The sequence below is a fragment of the Calypte anna genome, chromosome 9, assembly GCF_003957555.1.
Source record: "Calypte anna isolate BGI_N300 chromosome 9, bCalAnn1_v1.p, whole genome shotgun sequence".
Lineage (NCBI taxonomy): Eukaryota > Metazoa > Chordata > Aves > Apodiformes > Trochilidae > Calypte > Calypte anna.
Window position 1 is genome coordinate 25,240,789 of NC_044255.1, and position 21,085 is coordinate 25,261,873.

At 45.2% G+C, this 21,085-nt stretch overlaps 1 protein-coding gene across 1 annotated transcript in view; it reads right to left on the bottom strand.

The window, feature by feature from the left end:
- Positions 1 to 20,029, bottom strand: part of MED12L (mediator complex subunit 12L) — a 103,424-nt gene extending 83,395 nt beyond the window's left edge. Inside the window, exons 1-10 of the mRNA XM_030455917.1 lie at positions 19,859 to 20,029; positions 14,811 to 14,915; positions 13,160 to 13,351; positions 12,632 to 12,791; positions 10,417 to 10,586; positions 9,662 to 9,772; positions 8,982 to 9,251; positions 6,755 to 6,904; positions 6,179 to 6,278; positions 5,856 to 5,992 (exon numbers count right to left, since the gene is read on the bottom strand). Coding sequence (XP_030311777.1) covers positions 5,856 to 5,992; positions 6,179 to 6,278; positions 6,755 to 6,904; positions 8,982 to 9,251; positions 9,662 to 9,772; positions 10,417 to 10,586; positions 12,632 to 12,791; positions 13,160 to 13,351; positions 14,811 to 14,915; positions 19,859 to 19,957 — 1,494 coding nt within the window. The 5' untranslated portion in view covers positions 19,958 to 20,029. The remainder of the gene's footprint in view (positions 1 to 5,855; positions 5,993 to 6,178; positions 6,279 to 6,754; positions 6,905 to 8,981; positions 9,252 to 9,661; positions 9,773 to 10,416; positions 10,587 to 12,631; positions 12,792 to 13,159; positions 13,352 to 14,810; positions 14,916 to 19,858) is intronic.
- Between the last annotated feature and the right edge of the window lie 1,056 nt (positions 20,030 to 21,085).

Here is a 21,085-nt window from a genome sequence, read left to right on the forward strand (position 1 = left end):
AGAGAAACAGGAAAAGCACACCACACAGAGCCCCTACGCCCAATTAACCACACAGAATTTACACTTTCCTTCCATTAATTCTCCCAAACGTCTTTCATCTCTTGCCAGGCTGTTACTTGCCTCTCACTGATGCATTAAAAAAAAAAAAAAACAAACCCAAAAAAACAACTAACCTCTAAAGGTGTACCTATCAGATAACTTAGGTCAAAGAACTCCACAAAAGATCAATTTATGTGTGACCTAACACAGAGATTTTTAAGGAGCAGTGTATGTCTTTATAGAAGACATACGTACTGCATTGCAAGGGGATGCTCTGTGCTTACAGCTACTGAGTGTCCATCCAGTCTGTGTCCAGTAACCACCCACACCGTGGAAGTTTCTTTTGTGTTACTGAACCGGATCTGCTGAACTTCCTCACTCCTACCCAGTCTGGTTACTGTCTCTGAACATCTAAACATAAGCCTGACCTGCATATTAAGCAGATGTGATTTTCTTCTTGGTGTGATTAGAGGGGATACACTTACAAATAAACATTTGAATGTCACACAAGGCACCCTCAGAAAGCAAACCCTTGACTCAGGGTGACCACTGATCACACACTCACAAGCACTGAAATTAATGCTTTGAAGATGACTCAGTCATCCTCCTCGAAAATACAAAAACCCCAGCAGCTTGCTAAGCAGCCTGGTGTGCATGTGCACACCCATCACACAGAGAAGTTTCCTGTAAATAGGGGTGAGCAAGAGATACCAAATGACATAGGGTGGGGATGCTTTTCTGGTACCCAGAGGAAGTGAGGCAGCAGCCTCAGCACTGCTGGGCTGAGATGCAGTCACCTAACAAGAGAAACAGGGGCACACACTGCAAATACTGCCAGCATGCAGAGAGACACTGAGCTGTGCACATGTATGTGATATTTCCTTCAGACACTGCCTGAGATACTAAAGCCAAGAACAGCCTGTTACTCAACTGTTCTCACTCAGTTTTACTTAGAACTGAAAAGCCAAACCACCAAAGCCTGGAGCTGGTGAGCAAACCACTTCCACCCCTGCTGCTCAAGGAACAGATATCTCAGCCTCATGACAAACATGAGCAGAGCCCAGGCAAACCTCCAGTCACCATACACACAAACACACACAACCAACATTCAAACCAATCTCACGTGCCCACGTTTTTGGGGTCCTAGTGAGCGTTATTTGGAACTGTGTGCCTGTGCTGCTTACCTCTGCCCAGCAGAACACAAGGCTCACCAGGGCCCAGCAGGGCTCACCAGGGCCCAGCAGTGTTCACCAGGGCTCCCCAGGGCTCCCCAGGGCTCAGCTTGCCCTCCAGGCTGTAATTGACAGGTTCCTCCTTTGCACTGCACACCCCAGTGCCTAAGCTAAGGCTTACTTACCCAAGCACATCCCTTTCAGGAAGCTCATTGACAGTGAGTGCAGGGCAAACTAATTGTGTGATCAACACCAAATTGTACATTTACAGTGTTAGGTAATGAGCCAGTGACAGTCACAGCCTTTTTTTTTTTTTTTTTTTTTTTTCACCTGAAACTGAAGATTGTATCAATTACTTGATAGTCCAATTTGAAAACCCAGGGCCAGTTGACCTTTTTCTGCTAAAGATGGATATTATTTCAGTAATTTTAAGAAATGCTATCAATTCTTACTTTCCGACAATACTTCCATGTGTAGCTCTGTAGAGGATAAATAAAGGACAGACATTTGTGTATCTCACAAGAAAGTAACATGAAATTACCCTGGTCAAGACCACACTGAAGTCTGTTAATTAACTACAGATAAATTCCTCATCTGTTCTACCTTAACTTCAGGAGATTTCAGAGGATGACAGATCTGCTTCAAGCAGCTTAATTTCAAGGGACAACCTGTTCTTTTCAGGTGTGGGTGGTGTTAAAATTAACTAGAAAAAAGACAGGTCTAAAGTTAAGAGAATGCAGAGAGGTAATTCTGTTCCTAAATGAGTTGTCTGCTAACACTGTGATATTAGGAAAAAAATATAAAAATAGCTCCAATTCTTTGCCTTTAAAAAGCAGAATTACATTCTCAGAGATGCAGAATCCAACACCACCACAAACCAAACACCTAGAAGTGAATACACATCCTAAAAATCAGGGTTGATGCTGCTGTCTCTCAGATATACAGAGCATAACCTCTTGAGAGGAAGAGAGCCCACCAGAAATACTTGAAATGTCGAGGCATTTATCCACCTACCACACCACTTACAGTGCCTAAAAACAGTGGGTTTGGCTTCAGGAACTGAGCCATGCAGCAATCAGGACAAGTTGTCTGAGTGCAGGTAACTGTTCAAACCCTCTGCTGCAGGTTTCTGTTGAGCATCAACAGTCACTGCCTGACACTGGGCATGGAACATGGGGCCCTGAAGGAACAGAGACAAGTAAAGCTGAAACATCTAACTTTCAAATACTTCATTGTGCTTTTGACTGAAAACAACAAATACATTTGAAACCTGTATCAAGTCCCTGCAGCATAAATTATTCCCCTAAACCCTTACAGGGCATACGCCTCTACAGCAGTGTGTGGGCAGTGGAGAACTACACTAACCAACCCACAGCTCATCTGTAGAGAGCCAGAAGCTGGAAAATGAGTTAACCAGGGCTGGAACCTCCTGTGCTGGTGCTGGCTGCCCCGCTGAGCATGGAGAGGGCTGTGCAGCTCCTGGCTGCAGCCCCCAGAGCCACGGCTCCTGCATGCTGCACATCCTCCTTCCTCCCAGGCTGCCTCCTGGCTTCCTGCTCATCAAGTTGAAGAAGGAATACAATACAGCAATGTTTATTAGTACAACCCACCTTTCCAAAGAGAACAGGGAAGAAAGAAGATGAGAGCACTATCAATTTTTTCTAGGGAAAAAAAAAAAAAGGGCCTGTGCCATCCACAGGTGCCTGGCCCAGAATCCCAAATCCAGACAGATCAGCTCTGCTCACAGGACAGCTCATTCCATCTGAAAACACATCTGCACACCTGCAACAAAGGAGCTCTCAGGGTGCACTGCTCTTCAGAAAAAACTGTCCTCAAAAGCTGGGGTTTTTAAAGCCAACAGAATGCACTGTGCAGAGGGCAGACTGAAATGTGGAGTATGAGGGGAACCTCTGAGTGCAGCCCAGGAGGGACACAGGCACTGAAGGATGGCAGGCAAGCTCTGCAGACACTGCAGCACCACCAGCAGCTCAGGGACAAACTGCTTCATCTGGAGTACAACTTGCTTTCATTTGCTTTAAATGATATTGAACCATGTTCAACAAAATACTAACCACTGCTTTGAAGGTGTCTCTATAAAAAGAAAAAACAAGCTGTATGTTCTTCTTAAGGGCCACATCAGTTAATTAAGTCACAGAATACATTTTTCCCTTCCAGAGAGATTTTGTCCTTCAGCTCCCTTAGACACCCAAGTGAGCACAAATATGATGCTGGATTTACCAAAATAACAAAGGTGAGAACACCCACAGAAACAAGCTTCTGTTTACCAAGCAATTCAAGCAACAGGACTCATGCTAACTGCATTGTTAAAAATATCAAGAACCAGAAGAATGCTGAGAACGTGCTCTATTTTCTCAGTACTTGTGGAAACAGACTCTGATTCTGCAGATATTCAGTTCCTTCTACTTCACTCATCTTGCCTCTCTTGCCCATGCCAGCATGCTCAGATTCAGGTCCCTCAGGCAGTAAAAACTGTTCAATTGTAGCTTACTAAATAAAAATGCATCCTTAGACCTCCTTTCCCACAGACACAGCAGGGCTGGGTTTTTTGTTTGCTTGTTTCATTTCCAGCTACGTCATTCCAGAAAGAAAAATATTAACTCTCTGCATTTGTAACAAGCCCTATTCCTGAGAACCAAGCTCCAAACAGGACTTTTTCACTCAAAAATTAAAAACATCTCTTGGCATCATGAGAATTCAGTTGGACTTCAGGGACAACGCGAGAAGTAAAACCTAAATCCAAGTTCTGAGATCTAAGCTTTAAAAGCAATCTGAGTGCACAAATACCCATGAAGTCTCAGGATTCCACATAATGATTTCAAGAAGTTCACTATCAGCCCTCAAAAATCAGGAGCTCTCTCATTCCATCTATTCACTAGGGCATCCTAGCTACAAAAAACTGGTATGAAGTTTCACTTAATAGGTATCCCCCCACACTGCTTATGTTTATTTCAACCTATACATCACCAAATTGCTTTTTTCTCCACAGGAGACTTACAAGTTATAAAGTCACACCAACCATTCTAAATCAAAACTAATTAAGAGGGAAAAAAATCCTTTCTCAGTTTCCTTCTTTAGTTCTATCTCGGAGACACTATGGCAGATAATAAAATACATGTAGATGAAAAGTTAGGTGAGAAGTGAGTGGCTTTTAGCCACAGGATGATGACAGGCAAAGGAGTTTTCATAGACTTAATGCAAAAGTTCTCTTGCATTCTCCAGCTCACTCTTCCAAGGACTCTGCACAAACTGACTGAAGCTTCCAGAGGGAGCCATCTTTACAAGGGGCTGGAAAGGAATCAAAGGTGTTCCAAACCTGGGTGAGTGCAGTGTAATTTTACTCTTATTTAAAACTGTGGTTCCAAAGAATGTTTATCAATATGGTGATAGGCACTTTATATATAAAAATATAAAAATATATATAGATAAAAACCAATACAAGCTATTTACTGGGTTTATTTGAAGACACCTCCACATCAACTCCCACAGCAGGAAAAACTCTGGAACTGTGCACAAGAGATGTTCTGAGTTAAGGAAATGGCAGATGGAAAATGCCTGTGGCTATATATAAGGCCAGTAGTTTTCTCTGCAATACCATTTCAAATGAAAGTGACTTCACTGCTTTATGCCACATCACAGATTTCTAGATCTCAGGTCCTCCTCCTCAGCCAAGTCTCTCAAGACAAACATCCTCGTGATGGACATCTTCACAACAAAACAGAACTCCTCACAGCCTGACCTGAGTGTCCAGCTGAAAACAGTGTACATGACCTCACAGCTCATGGCCCTTTTTCTGCCAAGAAAAACAGCCTAAGTTTATCCTGGGGGAAGGAAACAGAGACACACCAGAAAAAAAAACAAACAAGCAGGGAACCTGGCAGTGCTGCCCTGGCACCCGGATTCACCACCACCTGCCTGGGAGGGATGGGAGCACCTGAACACCTAGACCAGGGACTCAAACCTAATGTGGGAAGTTCCAACATCAAAATGCACCACTACTGGGCATCCAGCATGCCAAGGCAATCTGCTGTCTACCTGCCAAGCAGTAGTGAACACCCCTGAAATCTCCAGAAGTGGTTAAGAAGCTGCAGGTAATTTAAAAGTTTCATTTTGTATGAGCTCCAGATCCAGATTCAGCCTGATCAAAAAAGACTGTTAGCAGAGGTAGCCCTGCAAATTAACTAGAGAGACTTTCACTGAAGTATTTGGTACACAGAACTGGGGAGCACATCTTTAAAAGAGCTGGAAACTCAGGGACAAATTTCAGAAAACATGAGTATGTAGTTTTATTTTACTACACTTAATAACCTATTTATTTATTTATTACTTTCTACAATAGATGTAAAAGTTGTTATCAAACAATAATCTGGAATGTCATCCAAAACAGGTAAGACCTTGATAGATCATTTCTTCTAAGTAAGACTTACAGTACATAGAACTGAAAAATTCAATTACAACACCAAAGAGCTGTTTTCTCCTAATAAGCCAAACATCAAGGAGTAAAGAATAAATGCTCCACTAAAACACAAAGTTTTGTGTCAATACACACATAGACACAGTTCTCTTAAGTTAAAATAAAAACTGCTGTCTAAAGATTATGAATTGAGATGAGAATGTAGCCATTACCTCTTGATTATCTTTATTCTGATTTGCCCAGAAAATCTTATGATAAAGTGTCTCCATTGAGTTGCTGGAATCTGATCTGTCAAAACAGTGTCGATCCAGCACTTCCAAGGTGTGCAGCACTCGGCTGATGGTCACCCCTAGAGATGGGAGTTAGAGGGGGGGAAAAAAATAAAAATAAAAAAAATGTTTGAACAGCAGACATTGCATTATGCTCTTCTGTCAGATCCACAGCTAGAACTAATCATGGTGCAACAGGTTGATACTCAAAGAACTGATGTAAAAGCTAAAGATCCCAACATTTGCTTCATTTTGAGTTGTATTACCTGCAGTTGATTCTTGGCACTTGTCAAAAGACCACCGTACCTCCACAGCACGACCTCTTTGTTTTATCTGCTGTTCTACTTCATAAATCTTTGCTCGAACCTGTAAAAAAGATGGTTCCTACTTAGCTAGTGGTAGAAAGTCTCAATTTTCATTTCAAGCTTGTGACAGCTTTCCCAGCAGAAGCCAGGTACCCTGTGGTGTTCCACAACACTCCCTACATTTGGGAACAACAAACCAAATCATCATTTTCTTACATTCAGCCCAGCAAAGGTTAACTTTCAGCATGTCTGAAAAGTCACATCTCAATACAGCATGCCAAGCTTCCTCTTACTTGCCATTTTACATCTCAAAGTAACTTCAATTTAGTAACAGAAAGAAAAACTCTAAACATCAATAAAACTCCTGGTATTTTCACAAAATTGGTGCCTGAATGAAGTACCATGTAAGGTTACCAAAAAACAGCACAAAAGTAGCCCTGACACTAGGCCTACAGTGTCTAAGCTTGGTTGTGGACCCTAATGAACACTTGGGATACATAACAGAACTTAATATATCTGACCATGAGAAAAGCTTACCTGCTGATTAAATGCTGAATTTCCACCTGGCATGGGTAAGCTTGATGGAGCAACTTGAAGTAAATCCAGAGGTGAGCCTGGATTAATGTTCTTATTTTCATTTGTGGAATAATTCCACACCAAGGCACTTGGGCAACAAAGGGTTACAGTCTGCAAGCAACAGCAGAAGACAGAAATTTTTTTCTAAACATGTGTGACAGACAATACCAACAATAAGAGCCCATGGACCTAGAATCACTTTTGGTATGACTATTACAGTGCAAGAAGCAAAAAGACAGCCCTATGCACAATGACTTTAAAACACATATTTGAGGAAATTCAATATTATAGTATTTTCCTTATTTAAATATATACATGTTCCATTTCCATTTGTATTGCTTTCATAAGGCAGTCACAGACCACCACCAAAGGTTAATTTCAGTCAGATCACTTCTGTGAAACGTGACTGGGCTTTAGACAAAAGAAGTCAGTTTGGTGTTCACCTTACAGAAAGAAGCTACGTGGGAAAAATTAAAACTTAAAGAATCAATTTAAATCAACTATTGTAATCAAGATTTTAAAGCACAAAAGAGTTATTGAGATGCACAGTGAACTTGAAAAAGATTTTGCATTGACAGGCTTCCAAACAGTCATTCCACAACAGCCTGTCAGCAGGTATCTGCTACCCTTGGGACATCTGGGATGGTGCACAGCAAAAGCTTTGGTGCTTAGGGGTCAGACCCTGAATATCATCTAAAATGAAGCATGTTGATTCATCCTTGAATATGTAGATTTTTGAGACTGCTGGATAACTTCTTGGAAAGCTGCCCTGGTCCAGTTCTGAGCCAGCACCTGAGCAAAACCACTGCCTGGGAAATGCTCCTCTGAATGCCTGTGTAACACAGGCTGCCCTCTGGATCTGGGCAGCACAAGGAAGGGGGGCAGAAAAAAGAGCAGAGAAAACAAACCCACAGAACACAGGAAGAGCAGAAAGAAAACCTGCTGTGTTGCTAGCAGAGAAAAGCTGTAAAGCTGCCAGAGGACACAGGCAGACCCCAGCAGCCCAGGACAGAGACAAACTCTGATGTTCCCAGGACAGATCCGTCTTGAAGAGGAAAACAGTCACAGCATGCCAGGAGCCAGGCAAGGTCTGGCTTCCTGACTCACACACCTGCAGCTGAGAGGGATGTGGATATTCTCCTCTTTTCTTTCCTCAGAAAGCACCGACTGAGTATGCCCAGAGGACAACCCCAGGTGCTGGACCTCTGCACTGCAGTAACAGTGGGAAAGGGCTCTTTCACTGCAGAGCTGGTCTGGGACAGGATGCCCAGAGAAGCAGTGGAGTTGTTACAGATCCAGGACAGTCTCCTGGGGAAACTGCTGTAGCTGACCCCGCCTGAGAGAAGGAGGTGAACAACAACATCTGAAGAGGCTCCAGCCAACCTCACCCATTCTGTGGTTTTGTGATCCCGTGAGCATCAGTATACTCCTGGTACCACCACCAAAACATCTCTGCAAGCCCCAGAGACAGACATCTCAACAGACAGCATCAGGAGAGTTTGAAGAAGTCTCCCAGGTCAGCACTCAGGAAAGCAAACAACTGTAGCTCATCATACAAGTCCTTTTTTAGAAAATAATTACTCTCTTGACAATTCTGCTATTGCTGAGCAACAAGCACAAGTGAACAGTCTCTTCTGCTCCTCTGTTTTAAAAACCGTGGGAGTTGATAAGGCAACATAAACAGCTCACAAGTCTGACAAAACCAAAGTCACACAGCTTGCAGTGGCACCAAGAGCTGGTGACAAGCTGGAAAGAGCAAGGAAACCCTAAAGGTTGGAGCCTGGATATGTAAATACAGTGCCATCTCCCATCCAGTGGTCTGGGTCTGGTAGAACAGTGCAGGGTCACTGGTGACAAGAGGGTGGTGAGATGTACAGAGCTTTTCTACAGCCAGAACACTCCTCCACAGAGGGAAGGCTTGGCCATCCTGGCAGCAGAGTCACTCCTGCCCACAGCAGAGGTGCAGACACATGGGCAGCAAAAGCTCCTCCAGGTGGTTCCACCCTTGTGCTGGTGTGGAGACCCACACCCCCAGGGTCCCACACTGTCCTCACCCTTTAACAGACATGGGTACCCTTCAAACCACAAGTAGCACACCTTGTCACAGCCAACCCCACTGTTTTCCAACGAACCAAATGCTTATGGCCTGAGGAATATAAACAGATGTTCATCCAGAGAAGTGTCCTACCTGCAGCATGCAGCTCAGCCCGTACACCAGTGGACGGTGCTGGGGGCAGGAGAGGAAATCCGAGCAGCTCAGCTGCAGTGGGGCCACCCCGGGAGCAGGGGCAGTGGGGCTGGGGGCTGCCAGGGGAGGGTTACTTGGGCCAAGAATCCCATGAGGAGGGTGTGCAGCTACAGGGTTAGGACCATCACTCAGCAGCAGAGACAGGCGTCTGGCACAGAAGTAAGCGAGGCGACGGGACAGGTAAGCTGACTGAACAAACTCCTCTGAATACTGAAATTTAAACAAAATGCAGAGTTTACTACACAGTCTGCTCCACATACTCTTTGTTTAACAATCTAACATTGAACATGTGTGAACTGGAAGGGATTATCTCCATTATTTTCAAGAGTCCAGAAGTTAAAAAACAAGAAACAGGCAACTGACAGGCACATCTTTACTTCTGTCTCAAACATTTCATCTGCCCTCCAGTTACAGTAACAGAATCCTTCTACCAATTCACATTAAGGATTATAAAGCATGAACATTTTAAGGGTGTTTATAAATTCCACACATGCACCAAAAGATATATTGCCCTACATGTCCTAAGTAGAAATGCTTACATTTTACCACCACAACATTAAAATCATTTAACATGTATAAATCACACTTATGTTGATTCTGCCCGTAAAATATGCAGGTACCTGCAACATCAGAGGCAACAACAGCTTAAGCAGGTCATCATCAGTAGGTCTAATTTTTTCCAGAACATCCAGTATCCACGTCAAATACTCATGTCTCTCGAGCATTCCTTCCTTAAGGGATTTAAAATGACACAACACATTAACTAGGAGCACTGAACAAGCTGGTGCACAATTACAAGTTTTATTTCAGTTCTGGTTTTGTTCTCATTACCCACATCAGCACAGAGCTCCAAAGACTTTCCAGCACCAGCACCCAAGCAGGAACAGGCACCGCTAGGTCAGTCCTATGGGCAGGGAAGGATCTGTGCACAGCACCAGCAACCTCTGCAGCTGGGGTTCAGCAGGCTGCCCAACCTTCTCTTGGCAGACAGATCCCCTCCTGACAACCCTTCTGCTATTTCTGTCCTCAGGAAGATATATCCAAAGTCACTCTGTGCTACACCCCTGGGGAACTGAACAGCCAGACCACCACTCCGACACCCAAGGCCTCAACCTGATCCACAGTCATTAAAAACACCCTTAAAAGATGGGACAGTATCTGAGAGATGGAAGAATTTAGTACATTGCTGAGATTACAATCAAGCACCCTAGTAAATAACACTTTTTTTTGTTAGCAAACCTTCAAAATAAATTAGCATAAACAATTTAAGCACATCTTATGACAAAAGCTGCCACTGAGTTCTAAAATCTAACTTTCCAAGAATGGCAATCTTAAAAAAAAAATTTTTTTAGCCATGAACTTCTTAAAGTATTACCTGAAACATATAAAATGACAATTTTTCGTTATATTCCCATTGCTTCAGGGCTTGCTCCATCTCTTGAGGCATGACTACAGAGCTGTTGCCTTGGCTGGAGGTCGCATGACAAAACTCTGCAACCTTTGCCAGCTGCTCCCGAAGGTATCTGGTTATAATCTGAGTCCATTCTGCAAAAGGAGTTTACAATTAGAACACCTCGGGTGATAAAAGGTTTCTTTCACAGTGGGAACTGAAGCAAAATTATATTGCCTTTGTCATCAAAAGTATTCCTACAAAACTTCAGCCCCCCTTTTGCATGGGGCTGCTCTGCTGGGAGCACCCTCCTGGGCACTGCCTGCTGGCTCAGTGCACCATAAAAAGCACTGACACCAGGCATGCCTTTAGGGAAATCACCTGTCTCCTTCATCAGATTTCAGCATTCAGCCACAAAGCAGCCTTGAAACAGGTGAAATAAATACACTGCATTATTTCTTTCCACCTGAACCTTTATTCCCCTCTTCCTTCCCACTCCAAATACAGCAAACATAAAACCCAACGGGACTTCGCACAAGCAATGGGATATAAAACTGTTCTTTCTATAACCACCCTGAAACAGACAACTCCTCCAGATTTTCACTCTGATGAGAATGCAAAAGCTCAGGAGCAGCTACCCAGGTCAAAGTGACCAGTAAGACACTATCTTTGTCCCAGAGAAGTCAGTAGGTGCTGTTCAGCACACACACAAACCTACTAAAAATTATCAGCTTTCCTCTCTGCTTCTGCAGGGATTATACTTTTAGTATAACTTGCAGAAATTAGTGAACAGGGGTATACTTGGGTGGTCATACACATAAAGCTTTGGGAAAAGAAGAACTGTAGGGAAGGCAATCTCATAACAGTAACTGGAACAACCAAAGGTATTTGTTGAGATCCCAGACACAAGCATCTGACAGAGCTGTATCTAATCAGCAGGCAGCACATTTTAGAAGAGCACACTCTTTTATGTGTACCTAATGCAGTTGCTCTGACAACCTAAGCCTGTTTATTGTCACACAACTGCCACTCTCAAACACAACCATTTTCGATGCTTACTACCCCCCTCAGACTTCAGCTAGCACATTCATCCTTTTTTTCCCTTTGCAGCACACCACTGCCCAAAAGGCCCTCAACAACCTCAGCAAACCAGAGAATTTGTACAGAGGACATAATCTTCAGCAACCCATGTCAGCAGGAGTGGGGATCTGTGCTCATCTCCCACCACTGACCTCCACTTCTCTGACCCCCCCACAGAGAAGTTTTAACCCCAGCACAGCAGCCTCCCAGAGTTCACGCACAAACAAAAGCACCAACCCCACCTGGCATCTCCGTCTCTCCTCCTCCTTGCCAGATCTCTCTCTCTTGTTTTCTCTCAAAATCAGACATTTTTTAAATTATCGTCAAAGAACAAACATAGAATGTTTGCTAGAAAACAGAAAATCCATATTTTGGGGCTTCAACTAGGAACTCAGACTGAAAGTGTTACAAGTCAAATAAGCAACAACAACAAAAAAAACCCCACACTACAAAGCAAGATTTTAAAGAAACAACAGAAGAGGTTGTCAGGAGGAAGCAGACATTGCAGCAATACAATGATGTTGCTAAACAGCAGCAAAACTATCTGCTCTGAGCACAGTTATTACCAGAACAAAAAAGGAAACCTGTTCACTCCAGGCAGCAGAAGAGCCGTAGGCAGCCTCTGTAAATTGTGAGAGTCAAACTACAACTTTGATGGTAGTTACAGAACCTTTGACCTTAAAATGTGTTCACTGCTTGGCCCGATGCCTATGTGCCAGGCAGTGCCATTTGAGTACAGACACTGCCACCTGAGTTCTAATAAATAAGCTTTGAAATTCACGTTTGACACCAGGCTTTCTGAATTAGCAGGTCTGTTCATTCCCTGGTAACATTTATCTTAGCACAGCCTTTGCCACTCCTGCCAGTCCCACAGAGACCGGGGGTGCTGCTGGAGATGCTGCACCTAGAGATTTAGGGAGGAATCAGAAGTATTAATTCTGCATGGCTCTTTGTACTCCTTGACACACATTTCTAAGCAAAACTGATTTAAAAGAATTTTTATTCCCCTTCCTACTACAAAGACTCCACTGTGGACACCTAGTAACACCAAACCTATTAAAAGTAGAATAGATTCCTTGAGCTATTATTATGCATTTAGACATTAGAGATGTTTATTTACCAATATTTGGGTCAGTGGCCTGACGTTTCTTGATTTTAGCTTCAGAAATAGCAGCATAGTAGGCACATGTCATTTTAATCAGCCATGCTGCTCGCAGCAGTGGCACAGAGTACTTTGCTAAGTAAGCAAAAACATCTTCTTTTTTACTGAGAATCGGAACCTGAAATAAAACAGGGAGAAAGTTACAGCCCTTTTTACACTTTTCTTTAAAGAGTGCATCAGCATTCAAGCTGATTCCAGACACGAGAATTTCTGTAAACTGTTTCTTTGCTTGAGAAAGGGACCCTGAAGTGCAGCGTAAGGCAAAGAAACTGCCTGTCAGTCAGATAAACATGTCTGAGCTAAAATACAACATGTCTGAGCTAAAATACAACATGTCTGAGCTAAAATACAGCCAGGCTGAGGAGCTTTCTACCAGCTTCACTGACAGATCAGGAGTTCCCCTTTGCCTGGGCATCCTGCTTGCAGAGAGAGAATAATTCTGTACAATCCAGTATCCAAGAAACAGAGGAAGGAAAATTTTAATACCTTTTTTGCTAAAAGAGTCAGTGGTTTACTTCCTGCTAAGTCTGTGAACCAGCTGTGAATTGCACTCTGAGACCGAGCAGTGACCAGCCAGTAGTTGTCTTTGGCATTTACTTGTGGCTTCTTCTTCCCTGTGTCCTGGAAAGTGTTAAGTTTTAGCTTTTCCGCTAGTATGCTGCTAAAGTAAGCGCCAATCTGGTGGGGAATAAAAAAAAGCAGAACATGTAGGACAACACAATAAGCAAGCATCCACCATACATTAGTGCACAAAGGATTTCCATCTGAATGGATGCAGCCATCACCCTTGTCCAGGCTATCAACCTAAAAAGATCAGACTGCAAAGCCTGCAGCTAGGAGATGGGCATTCACAACATTCAGTACCCGTGCAACACTTGTGCATCAGCACCACTGGAGCTGCAGGTCAGCAAAACCAACCCAAAGACCACCAGGCCTTGGAGATGGAAGAGAGGTCACTGTGAATGCCCAGAGCACTTTCCTCCAGCCCGTGGGTGCCTCAGACTTCAGCCCTGACTCAGTGTTTTTAGGACATTCCTCCCCTTACACCAACAGAGGTTCTGCCTCCCACATTAGCTTACTGCCTTGTCAAAAAAAAATTACTATAAAAAAATTCATTTTAGGCCTATCAGCAAGAATAAACTGTTTGATTTTCTCACAAATATATTCACAGTTGGGTAATTTTTAAAACCATGGAAAGCTTTTAGGAGATCCTGAACTTGTTTCAGTAACTCTGCGCTTAATCTTCCAAACAGCTATAAGCACTTCCTTGTGAATTTCTGTTGTACCCTTCAAACAGTTGTGTTCAATAGTCACAACAGGAATAATTAAAATAGAAGAGAGAAAGTGCCTGCAGGTAGCAATTCTAGAAAACAAAAGCAGAAGAATGCAGCAGGAAAACCTTTAACGTCTCAATAAACAACTCTGCCATTTATGTTCATTCTCTTATGGTAAAATAAAAGTGTAACACTGTATAAGATATTACCATATAAGCAAATTCTCATTTTCCAATAAACCATAAAAAGTTACACATTTTACAAGTCACACAGCAGAAAATGACTTTGTCTGGAAACATAAGTTTCTTGCCAACATTCTCCTTCAAAATCATTTCTTCCTGCTTTCCCTCAATTTGTGTGATAGTAACTAATATTTTAGTGATTTTTAGGGCTTTTTTGTATCTCACACTTCTCTGACTCTCAAAAGAACCACAAGAGAGCTACGTTAAATTCCACTGAACAATCCCACAATATATTTCCCAAGAGACACAGGCATCAGTGACCAGTTTCTCCTGGCAGGAAACAGTCCCAAGACCAAAGCAAGCTAAAGGTGTGTAAACAGTAGGGACTTTCAGGGACAGAGTCACTGCTGTCTTTGTAAGTGAAGCAAGTAAAAGAACCAGAGCAGAAATCAGCATCTCTTCTACAGTGAAGAGTCCTAGTTACATTCTGCTCGTGGCATCCATGATTTCCTCTGAAGACTGGTAACACAAGGCACCAGAAACACAGCTCAGCATTCTTATATTAGTTCTGTAATTTATTTTAGTTCACAGACTTCCAAGGGAAAGCAAAGCAGTCAGGAACCAAGTGCAACCACTGCCAGGGTTGTTCCAGCACACTCAGACAGCAGAGCCCTGTCTTACCTTTGAGGCATTAATGACTATGTTCCTCGCAGATCCGTGCTCATCTCCAGAGAAGGCAGGCTGGTTACTGAAGCCTTGCTTTACATTCACTGCTGTAAGTTCATCCTGCACAGAGTGATTTAAGGGTTCAAAAAAAAAAAAGAAACAGCACAAGAAGTCACATTATTCTGAGAAGTGTGGTTTTTTTAAGAAGAAAATTTAGGTATCTGCTACTATGTCATGCTCTGCCTTCCCCACCAGGACTCTACCTCTCTCTTCCCCCTGCACAAAGAAAATTCCACATGATAGTTCTGAAGAGGTTTAAAATGTCACTACTTCAGATTGTGGCCTCACAACCACCATCTGAGAGTCAACACTGAAACAAGAAACAGGACACCACTAGCAGAAATAATTTCAAATAAGCACCTGTCCCTGTCCTCACTTCTTCTGGAGTTACCTTCACGGTGAAGTGTTACTACTGTTCTACTGCCTGCCTCCACACTTCCTTTTGCTGCAGATCAGTATTCCAGCAGGCTCACACACCTCCCAGACTGAGGTTTACCTACACCAGATGGAGGGGGCTTGGTTTGTTCGTTTTCCTTACTGCCTCTGACAAGAAGGCACAGATCTACCCAATGGCTCAGGTGAGTACTAACAAAGGCTCAGGTGGTCCATGGACCACTGACAGTGGGTGAGATACTGGAACAGTCTTTGAGATGGCTGTGAAATGGCCTATGAAAACAAAGAATGACTGCCAGGTAACCAAGCAAATAAAATAGGAGAAAATAAAGAATAGCATTGTTTTACTAGATTTCATTACTAGTTTTGGGCAGCGTCCCCCCAAAAACAGTGGTGAAACCTTCCATTCAGTTTATTCTCTTATGCTCTGCAATGCACATTGCTTTTCAGTATTTTCACAAAGTTCAGGAGCAACACAGAAGACAGGAATTTATTTAGATGAAATCTAAGATCTCTAGGATTTATGAAGTTAGAAAGCCTCATCTGAATTTTAAATGAAATCAAGAAGTGCTGGAACACTCCTTCACCCACACTATCCACAAGACAGCCTGGAAAACACAAAGGCAGGAATAAAAGTGATCAAAGAGATTAAAAGCAAATAAATAAAAGGCAAATGGCAAACATATGGAGACACATATTATGATTAGTGCCATTTCCATAGATGACCCCAGTCCTACTATCTTTAAACTCCTCCTCCTTTGAAAAAGCTCTGTAGAAATCATTATGCTGAAAATAACCAAGAACCATACATTGTACCGGTCTACCTACCTTAGGAACAAGCTGTGGAGGGACTGACAACAGAAACACATCAGTCTTTTGGTTTTGTCTGGCTCAGATTATTAGCTCAGATTTCTCCCTCCCTTCAGCAGCAGTTCAGAGATTTTAAACATGGAACATGGCACAGTTGCATAACCAAACACCAACCAGAAATGAAAAGACAGGTCATCTGTGAACACAGCACACAGAGACACCTTTGCAAACAAATTACCAATAAAATGGATGTTTGCAGAAGCTCATATGACATCACTCTCACACCAGCTCCATTAACAGCTCAGGGTCATTTCTTGAGGGCACAGCTGCCCCTTGCAGAGGGGAAAGTTTCCTGGACAAAGAGGCAGAGGGAATGCTGGTATAACCACATCCTACAGTCCTGAGGGTATCAGGGCTCAGCTCACTGTCACTGGGTTTGTGAAATCTCTGCTAAGGACAGCAGAGGAGCACCAGACACTGCTGTCACCAAGAGAGATGCTCTGTGTGCCACAACACGCTGGGTCCTGCGGGCTCCTGCAGGGCTGTGGAGCTGCCTTCTGAAATGTCAAGAAGGGCCCCAAGTGAGCCCAGTCACGGCTTATGAACCCTTCTGCACTTTTAAAACAGCCAAATGAACATTCTGGCCCAAATTGCACTGATTTGTTTCATGATGGGTATTTGAGACCTGCTGCAGCACTCCATTTGTGAACACAGCACCAGCAGACAGGTACCTACAGAATGACAGAAAGGTCCAGGCTTATGTTCACAGGAGCTAAGCATCCATCAGCTCTGCAAGAAGTCAGTCCCCAGCTTAAGCCTCAAGCACTGAGGTGTTACTGGTGGGTCTTCTGGGCTGTGCAATTCCATATTAATTTGCCCTTTCAACTTGAGCATTCTCACTTGGTTACTGCAGCACCAAGCCAGCGAGTAAAAAGCAGAAAGTTAATGATGTACAGAGGTCTAGAAAAACTAGGAACTGGACAGTTTATTCTGACATCTGAGCTGAGCAAAAAGAAGAGGAGCTGAACAAATGTACAGAGCACTGGCACTACCTGACAGGCAAACCCAAGAAATTTTTGAAAGACATTCTTCTTCTCCCTGACCTCAAAACTTTCCTTGAGAAAAAAAAATTAAAGTAAGTCCATATTAAGCCCAGGAAAGTGACAACACAGATCGTCTTAAGCAGTCATTACTCTTAGTCCCTCTCACATGCTCCCCCACGTTTTTCTTCTCATTTCTGTATCACAACAGGGCTTGGAGCAATCATATTATTCATTACCTTGGAGACCCAAGTCCTCTGCAGGAAGGTCCAGGATTTCAAGCTGTTGCAAAGCTGCTGCAGCATAAACCTTCCACTAACAATCAAATGACAATACTGAATGCTGGGCTTGGTCTGAACAATGAGTTAAATAAAATAACTTCCTAAAAGAGGCAGTATAAAATACTGTGCCGATTAAAGAACTGCTATATTTCAAGTTACATTTCATGATGAAGAGAGGAATAATGGTATTTAGAGGACCCACTCTGAATCAACAGCTCAGAAGTCACAAACAGGGATGAGCCATACCCAACAGCCAGCCAGAGGCAGAAGCAAGTTTTGCAGAGACTGGGGAGATGACAAACCAGCCACATTATAAACTGATACTGAGAGTAAGAAGGAAGATTGGTCTCTGATAACACTGGAGGGCCCAGAAAGACATACATTTCCATCTGGCAACAGGGGGACAACACCGGAGAGCTGCTCCTGCCAGGGCATGGTTTCCAAACCTACCTTTTGCTCCACAGTCAGCAACAGGGACTGCTGATCATACACATAAACTATGTGAAAGGAACTGCACCAGGTTCAAAGAAAACGTGTAACAGAAAGACAAGGAAAGCTCATAACTCCTAATCTTGTTTTCCTTTAGAGCAGTACCAGGTGTTAAAAGCATTCAAGGGGAAGTTATTTCTGCAGAAAGCACCTTGCACACAGGGCACACGCCAGTGCTCAGGGGCCAAGCATCACCCCAAGCTTTCCATCTGTGTAGATTTCCACCCTGCACTCAGGAGAACAGGCTCTGGAGCACATTCACATCCCAGGGTCCCTGGGTCTGCTAGCTCCTAGCAAAGAGGAAACTTAGCAAGGCACAAGGCAGCAGTTGACAACATCACTACCACCAGACAGCCCATTCCACCTCCACCAGGACCCCTAACTCTGCATTTTTCTCCTTTTACCAATGACAGGCAGACTTGGAACACAGGACTGGGTCCTGTGAACACCTCATGCAACACACACCAGAACTGCTCACACCTATGGAATGAAGGCTTTCCCCAACCACAATACCACCAAATTACATCATGGCAAACAAACCATGAGCCGCGTGCAGTTATTTTCTACTTACTAATGCAGCCTTGGAACATGTTTAAAATATTAACCATCTGGGCACTTGCCACTTTCATTTTTTCATATCTATAAATGTATCTGCAAGAATCAATCCACCACCTGGCTAAAAATATTCAACAGTCCACTGCTAAAAATTCATCTCCATACATTGTCAAAGCTGAGTTCAGACGCAGTTCTGCAAACCCCGCCACAGGAACACACAGAAAAACACGTTAGGAGAATGTTACTAGTTACTGCAATCACCAAGTTTGTAAACATGATGAGTAGTGAAATAGGGGTGAAAAAAACTGAAATATGCTAGAGGTCAAAAAATTGTGAGCAGTAACTCAAAGGATTAGGTACACATCTTTTATTGCATGTTGTCCAAGCCCCTCTCAACTAGTACTGACCAAATACATGAACCAGATCATAACACACATACACAGCTAACAAGTACCCTTAAATAGTCTCCTTTCTGGAAGCCTCCAAGAAGACAACAAACCAAGAAGAAAGCAAAAGCATGAAGAACACTGCATGGCTGCCCTGCTGTACTTGCTCCATTCATCTGGAGTTCATCCTCTAGACACTTCGGCCTTATGACTTCTGCAAGTGCCAAATTCACCGGGACAGAAGACAGACAGGAACACCAGGAGAACAGGACATCCCAAAGCACTCATGTGGAGCTACCTGGTACCCACAGCTTTGTGTACAAGTCACAACCCCAACGCTCAAGGCAAATTTCAGAGAAATCATTGACTTTGCTGGGACACATCCTGGTGACAAAACCCAACCAGAAGCTTCTTCCACCCACCTATGGATTGACAGTGGCATAGATGCAAGATGAGGAAGCCAAGCAGGGGAGAGCCTACAGCCACCCGTGCAAGCCATGGCACCGGCCCGGATGACACACTCACCCCAGCACCAACACCAGGTCTGCACGGGTTTGGTTGTGGTACCCAGGAGTGGGACAGCAACGGCCCGACACAAGAGCCCACGCAGCAACCCAGCTCACCTCCGCCCCACGTTTTCAGAAACATTTCCCAACCTCCACAGCCCTCCAACCACGGGTCCCTGCAGCTAGGAGAGAAATGCGGGGGGCACATCATCCCCCCAGCCGGCAGCCACCGCCCCCGCAGGGAGCTGCATCCCTCGTGGGTGCCCTCACTGCCCGTGACTGCGCCCCTCGGGAGCCCACGTTTCCCTGGCAGCCCTCCCGACCCCTCCGCCCTCCCCGCAGAACGAGCGCGGGAGCGGAGGCCGAGTCGGCGGTGAACTGGGGAACCACCACAGAAAATGCAAGTCAGGGGGCGGCTCCCCGGCCGCTCGGCGCCGCGTAAAACTTTCGGGGGAGGCGCCGGGCCGGGAGGCGAAGGCGAAGGCGGCGGGCGGGGGGCGGGAGGCGGGAGCGGGGCAGGCGGCGGGGCCGCTGCGGTCTCACCTCCTTCTGGCGCGAGTCCTGCGGGTAGACATCGGGCGGCCCCAGGCGCGGCCGCTTGAGCGGTCTGTGCTCATAGCTGAGGAGCCCGAAAGCGGCCATGATCGCTCATGTTCACCGGCGCGGCGGGCGGGCGCTGGAGCGGGCTCCGAGCGCCAGGGAGCAGCACTCGGCGGCTCCCCCCGCCTCACCCCCGCCACGCCGGGGGAGGGCTGCGGCGGCGGGGGCGGTGCGGCCCGGCCCACCCCGCTCCTGCCCACCGCAGGTGGCGGCCGGGGCCGCCCCCGGGCACAGCGTCGGGGGTCGGCGATAGCGGCCGGGCCCCCCCCCCCTCCAGCCCCCCCGGAGGGAGAGGGAGCGGGGCTCGGGGGAGGCTGCGCTGCCCGGCAGAGGCAGAGCCCGGCTCGGGGAGCGTAGCAGCCGCGCTCTCTCCAGGCCCCCTCTACCGCAGCCACCCCGCACCCTATCGCCTGCTCCCGCCGTTAATGCCGTTCATTTTAGAGGAGAAATCGTTCCCCCAAGGGTGCAACCGCCCGCTCGCAGTCGAGCGCCGTCCCAGTGGCTGCCGCTGCCGTCCCCGCTCCGGGCGCGCCCCCGGGAGCTCCCGCTGCCCGAGGGACGGTCCCCGTGCCGGGCTGCAGCACCCGGAGAATCAGCCGAGCGGGGTCGGGAGCGTGACATCTCCAGAGAGACGGTTTCTGATTAAGGACCCTTCAGAGAAACAAAAGGAACAGCTGGGAGCTGCAGGGCACCCGTCCCCATCCCTGGAGGGTGTCCGGACCTGTGCCCCCCCGTCCCCAGCACAGCTCTTGTCCCACACCGAGGGGTTGCAGAGATGGGTGCAGTCCTGCATCGCCATCACCGTAAAAAAGCTTGGGAACTTTTTTCCTCCCCCTTTCTGTCCATTATTTTTATCAAATCCTCCCTTGTAGCCTCCCTTGGCTACATCTCCAGGACAGCACAGACACCAGGCACTTTGGAAATAAGATAACCGACAGTCAGTTGCTAATAAATCTAAATAAAATTAACAGTGGCATTCTACAAATGAGCTTATGTTCAAATTTACTATGGACAAAACCAGGAAATACAGGGAAACCCCATTTCTTTTTGTGCCTAAGCAATTCTCTAAACAAACCATCTATAACTTAAAAGCTGATATTGAGCTAGGTAGTAGCAATAAAACAATAACAATATCCTACACTGTCTCACATTGCTGAATTACATTTCATG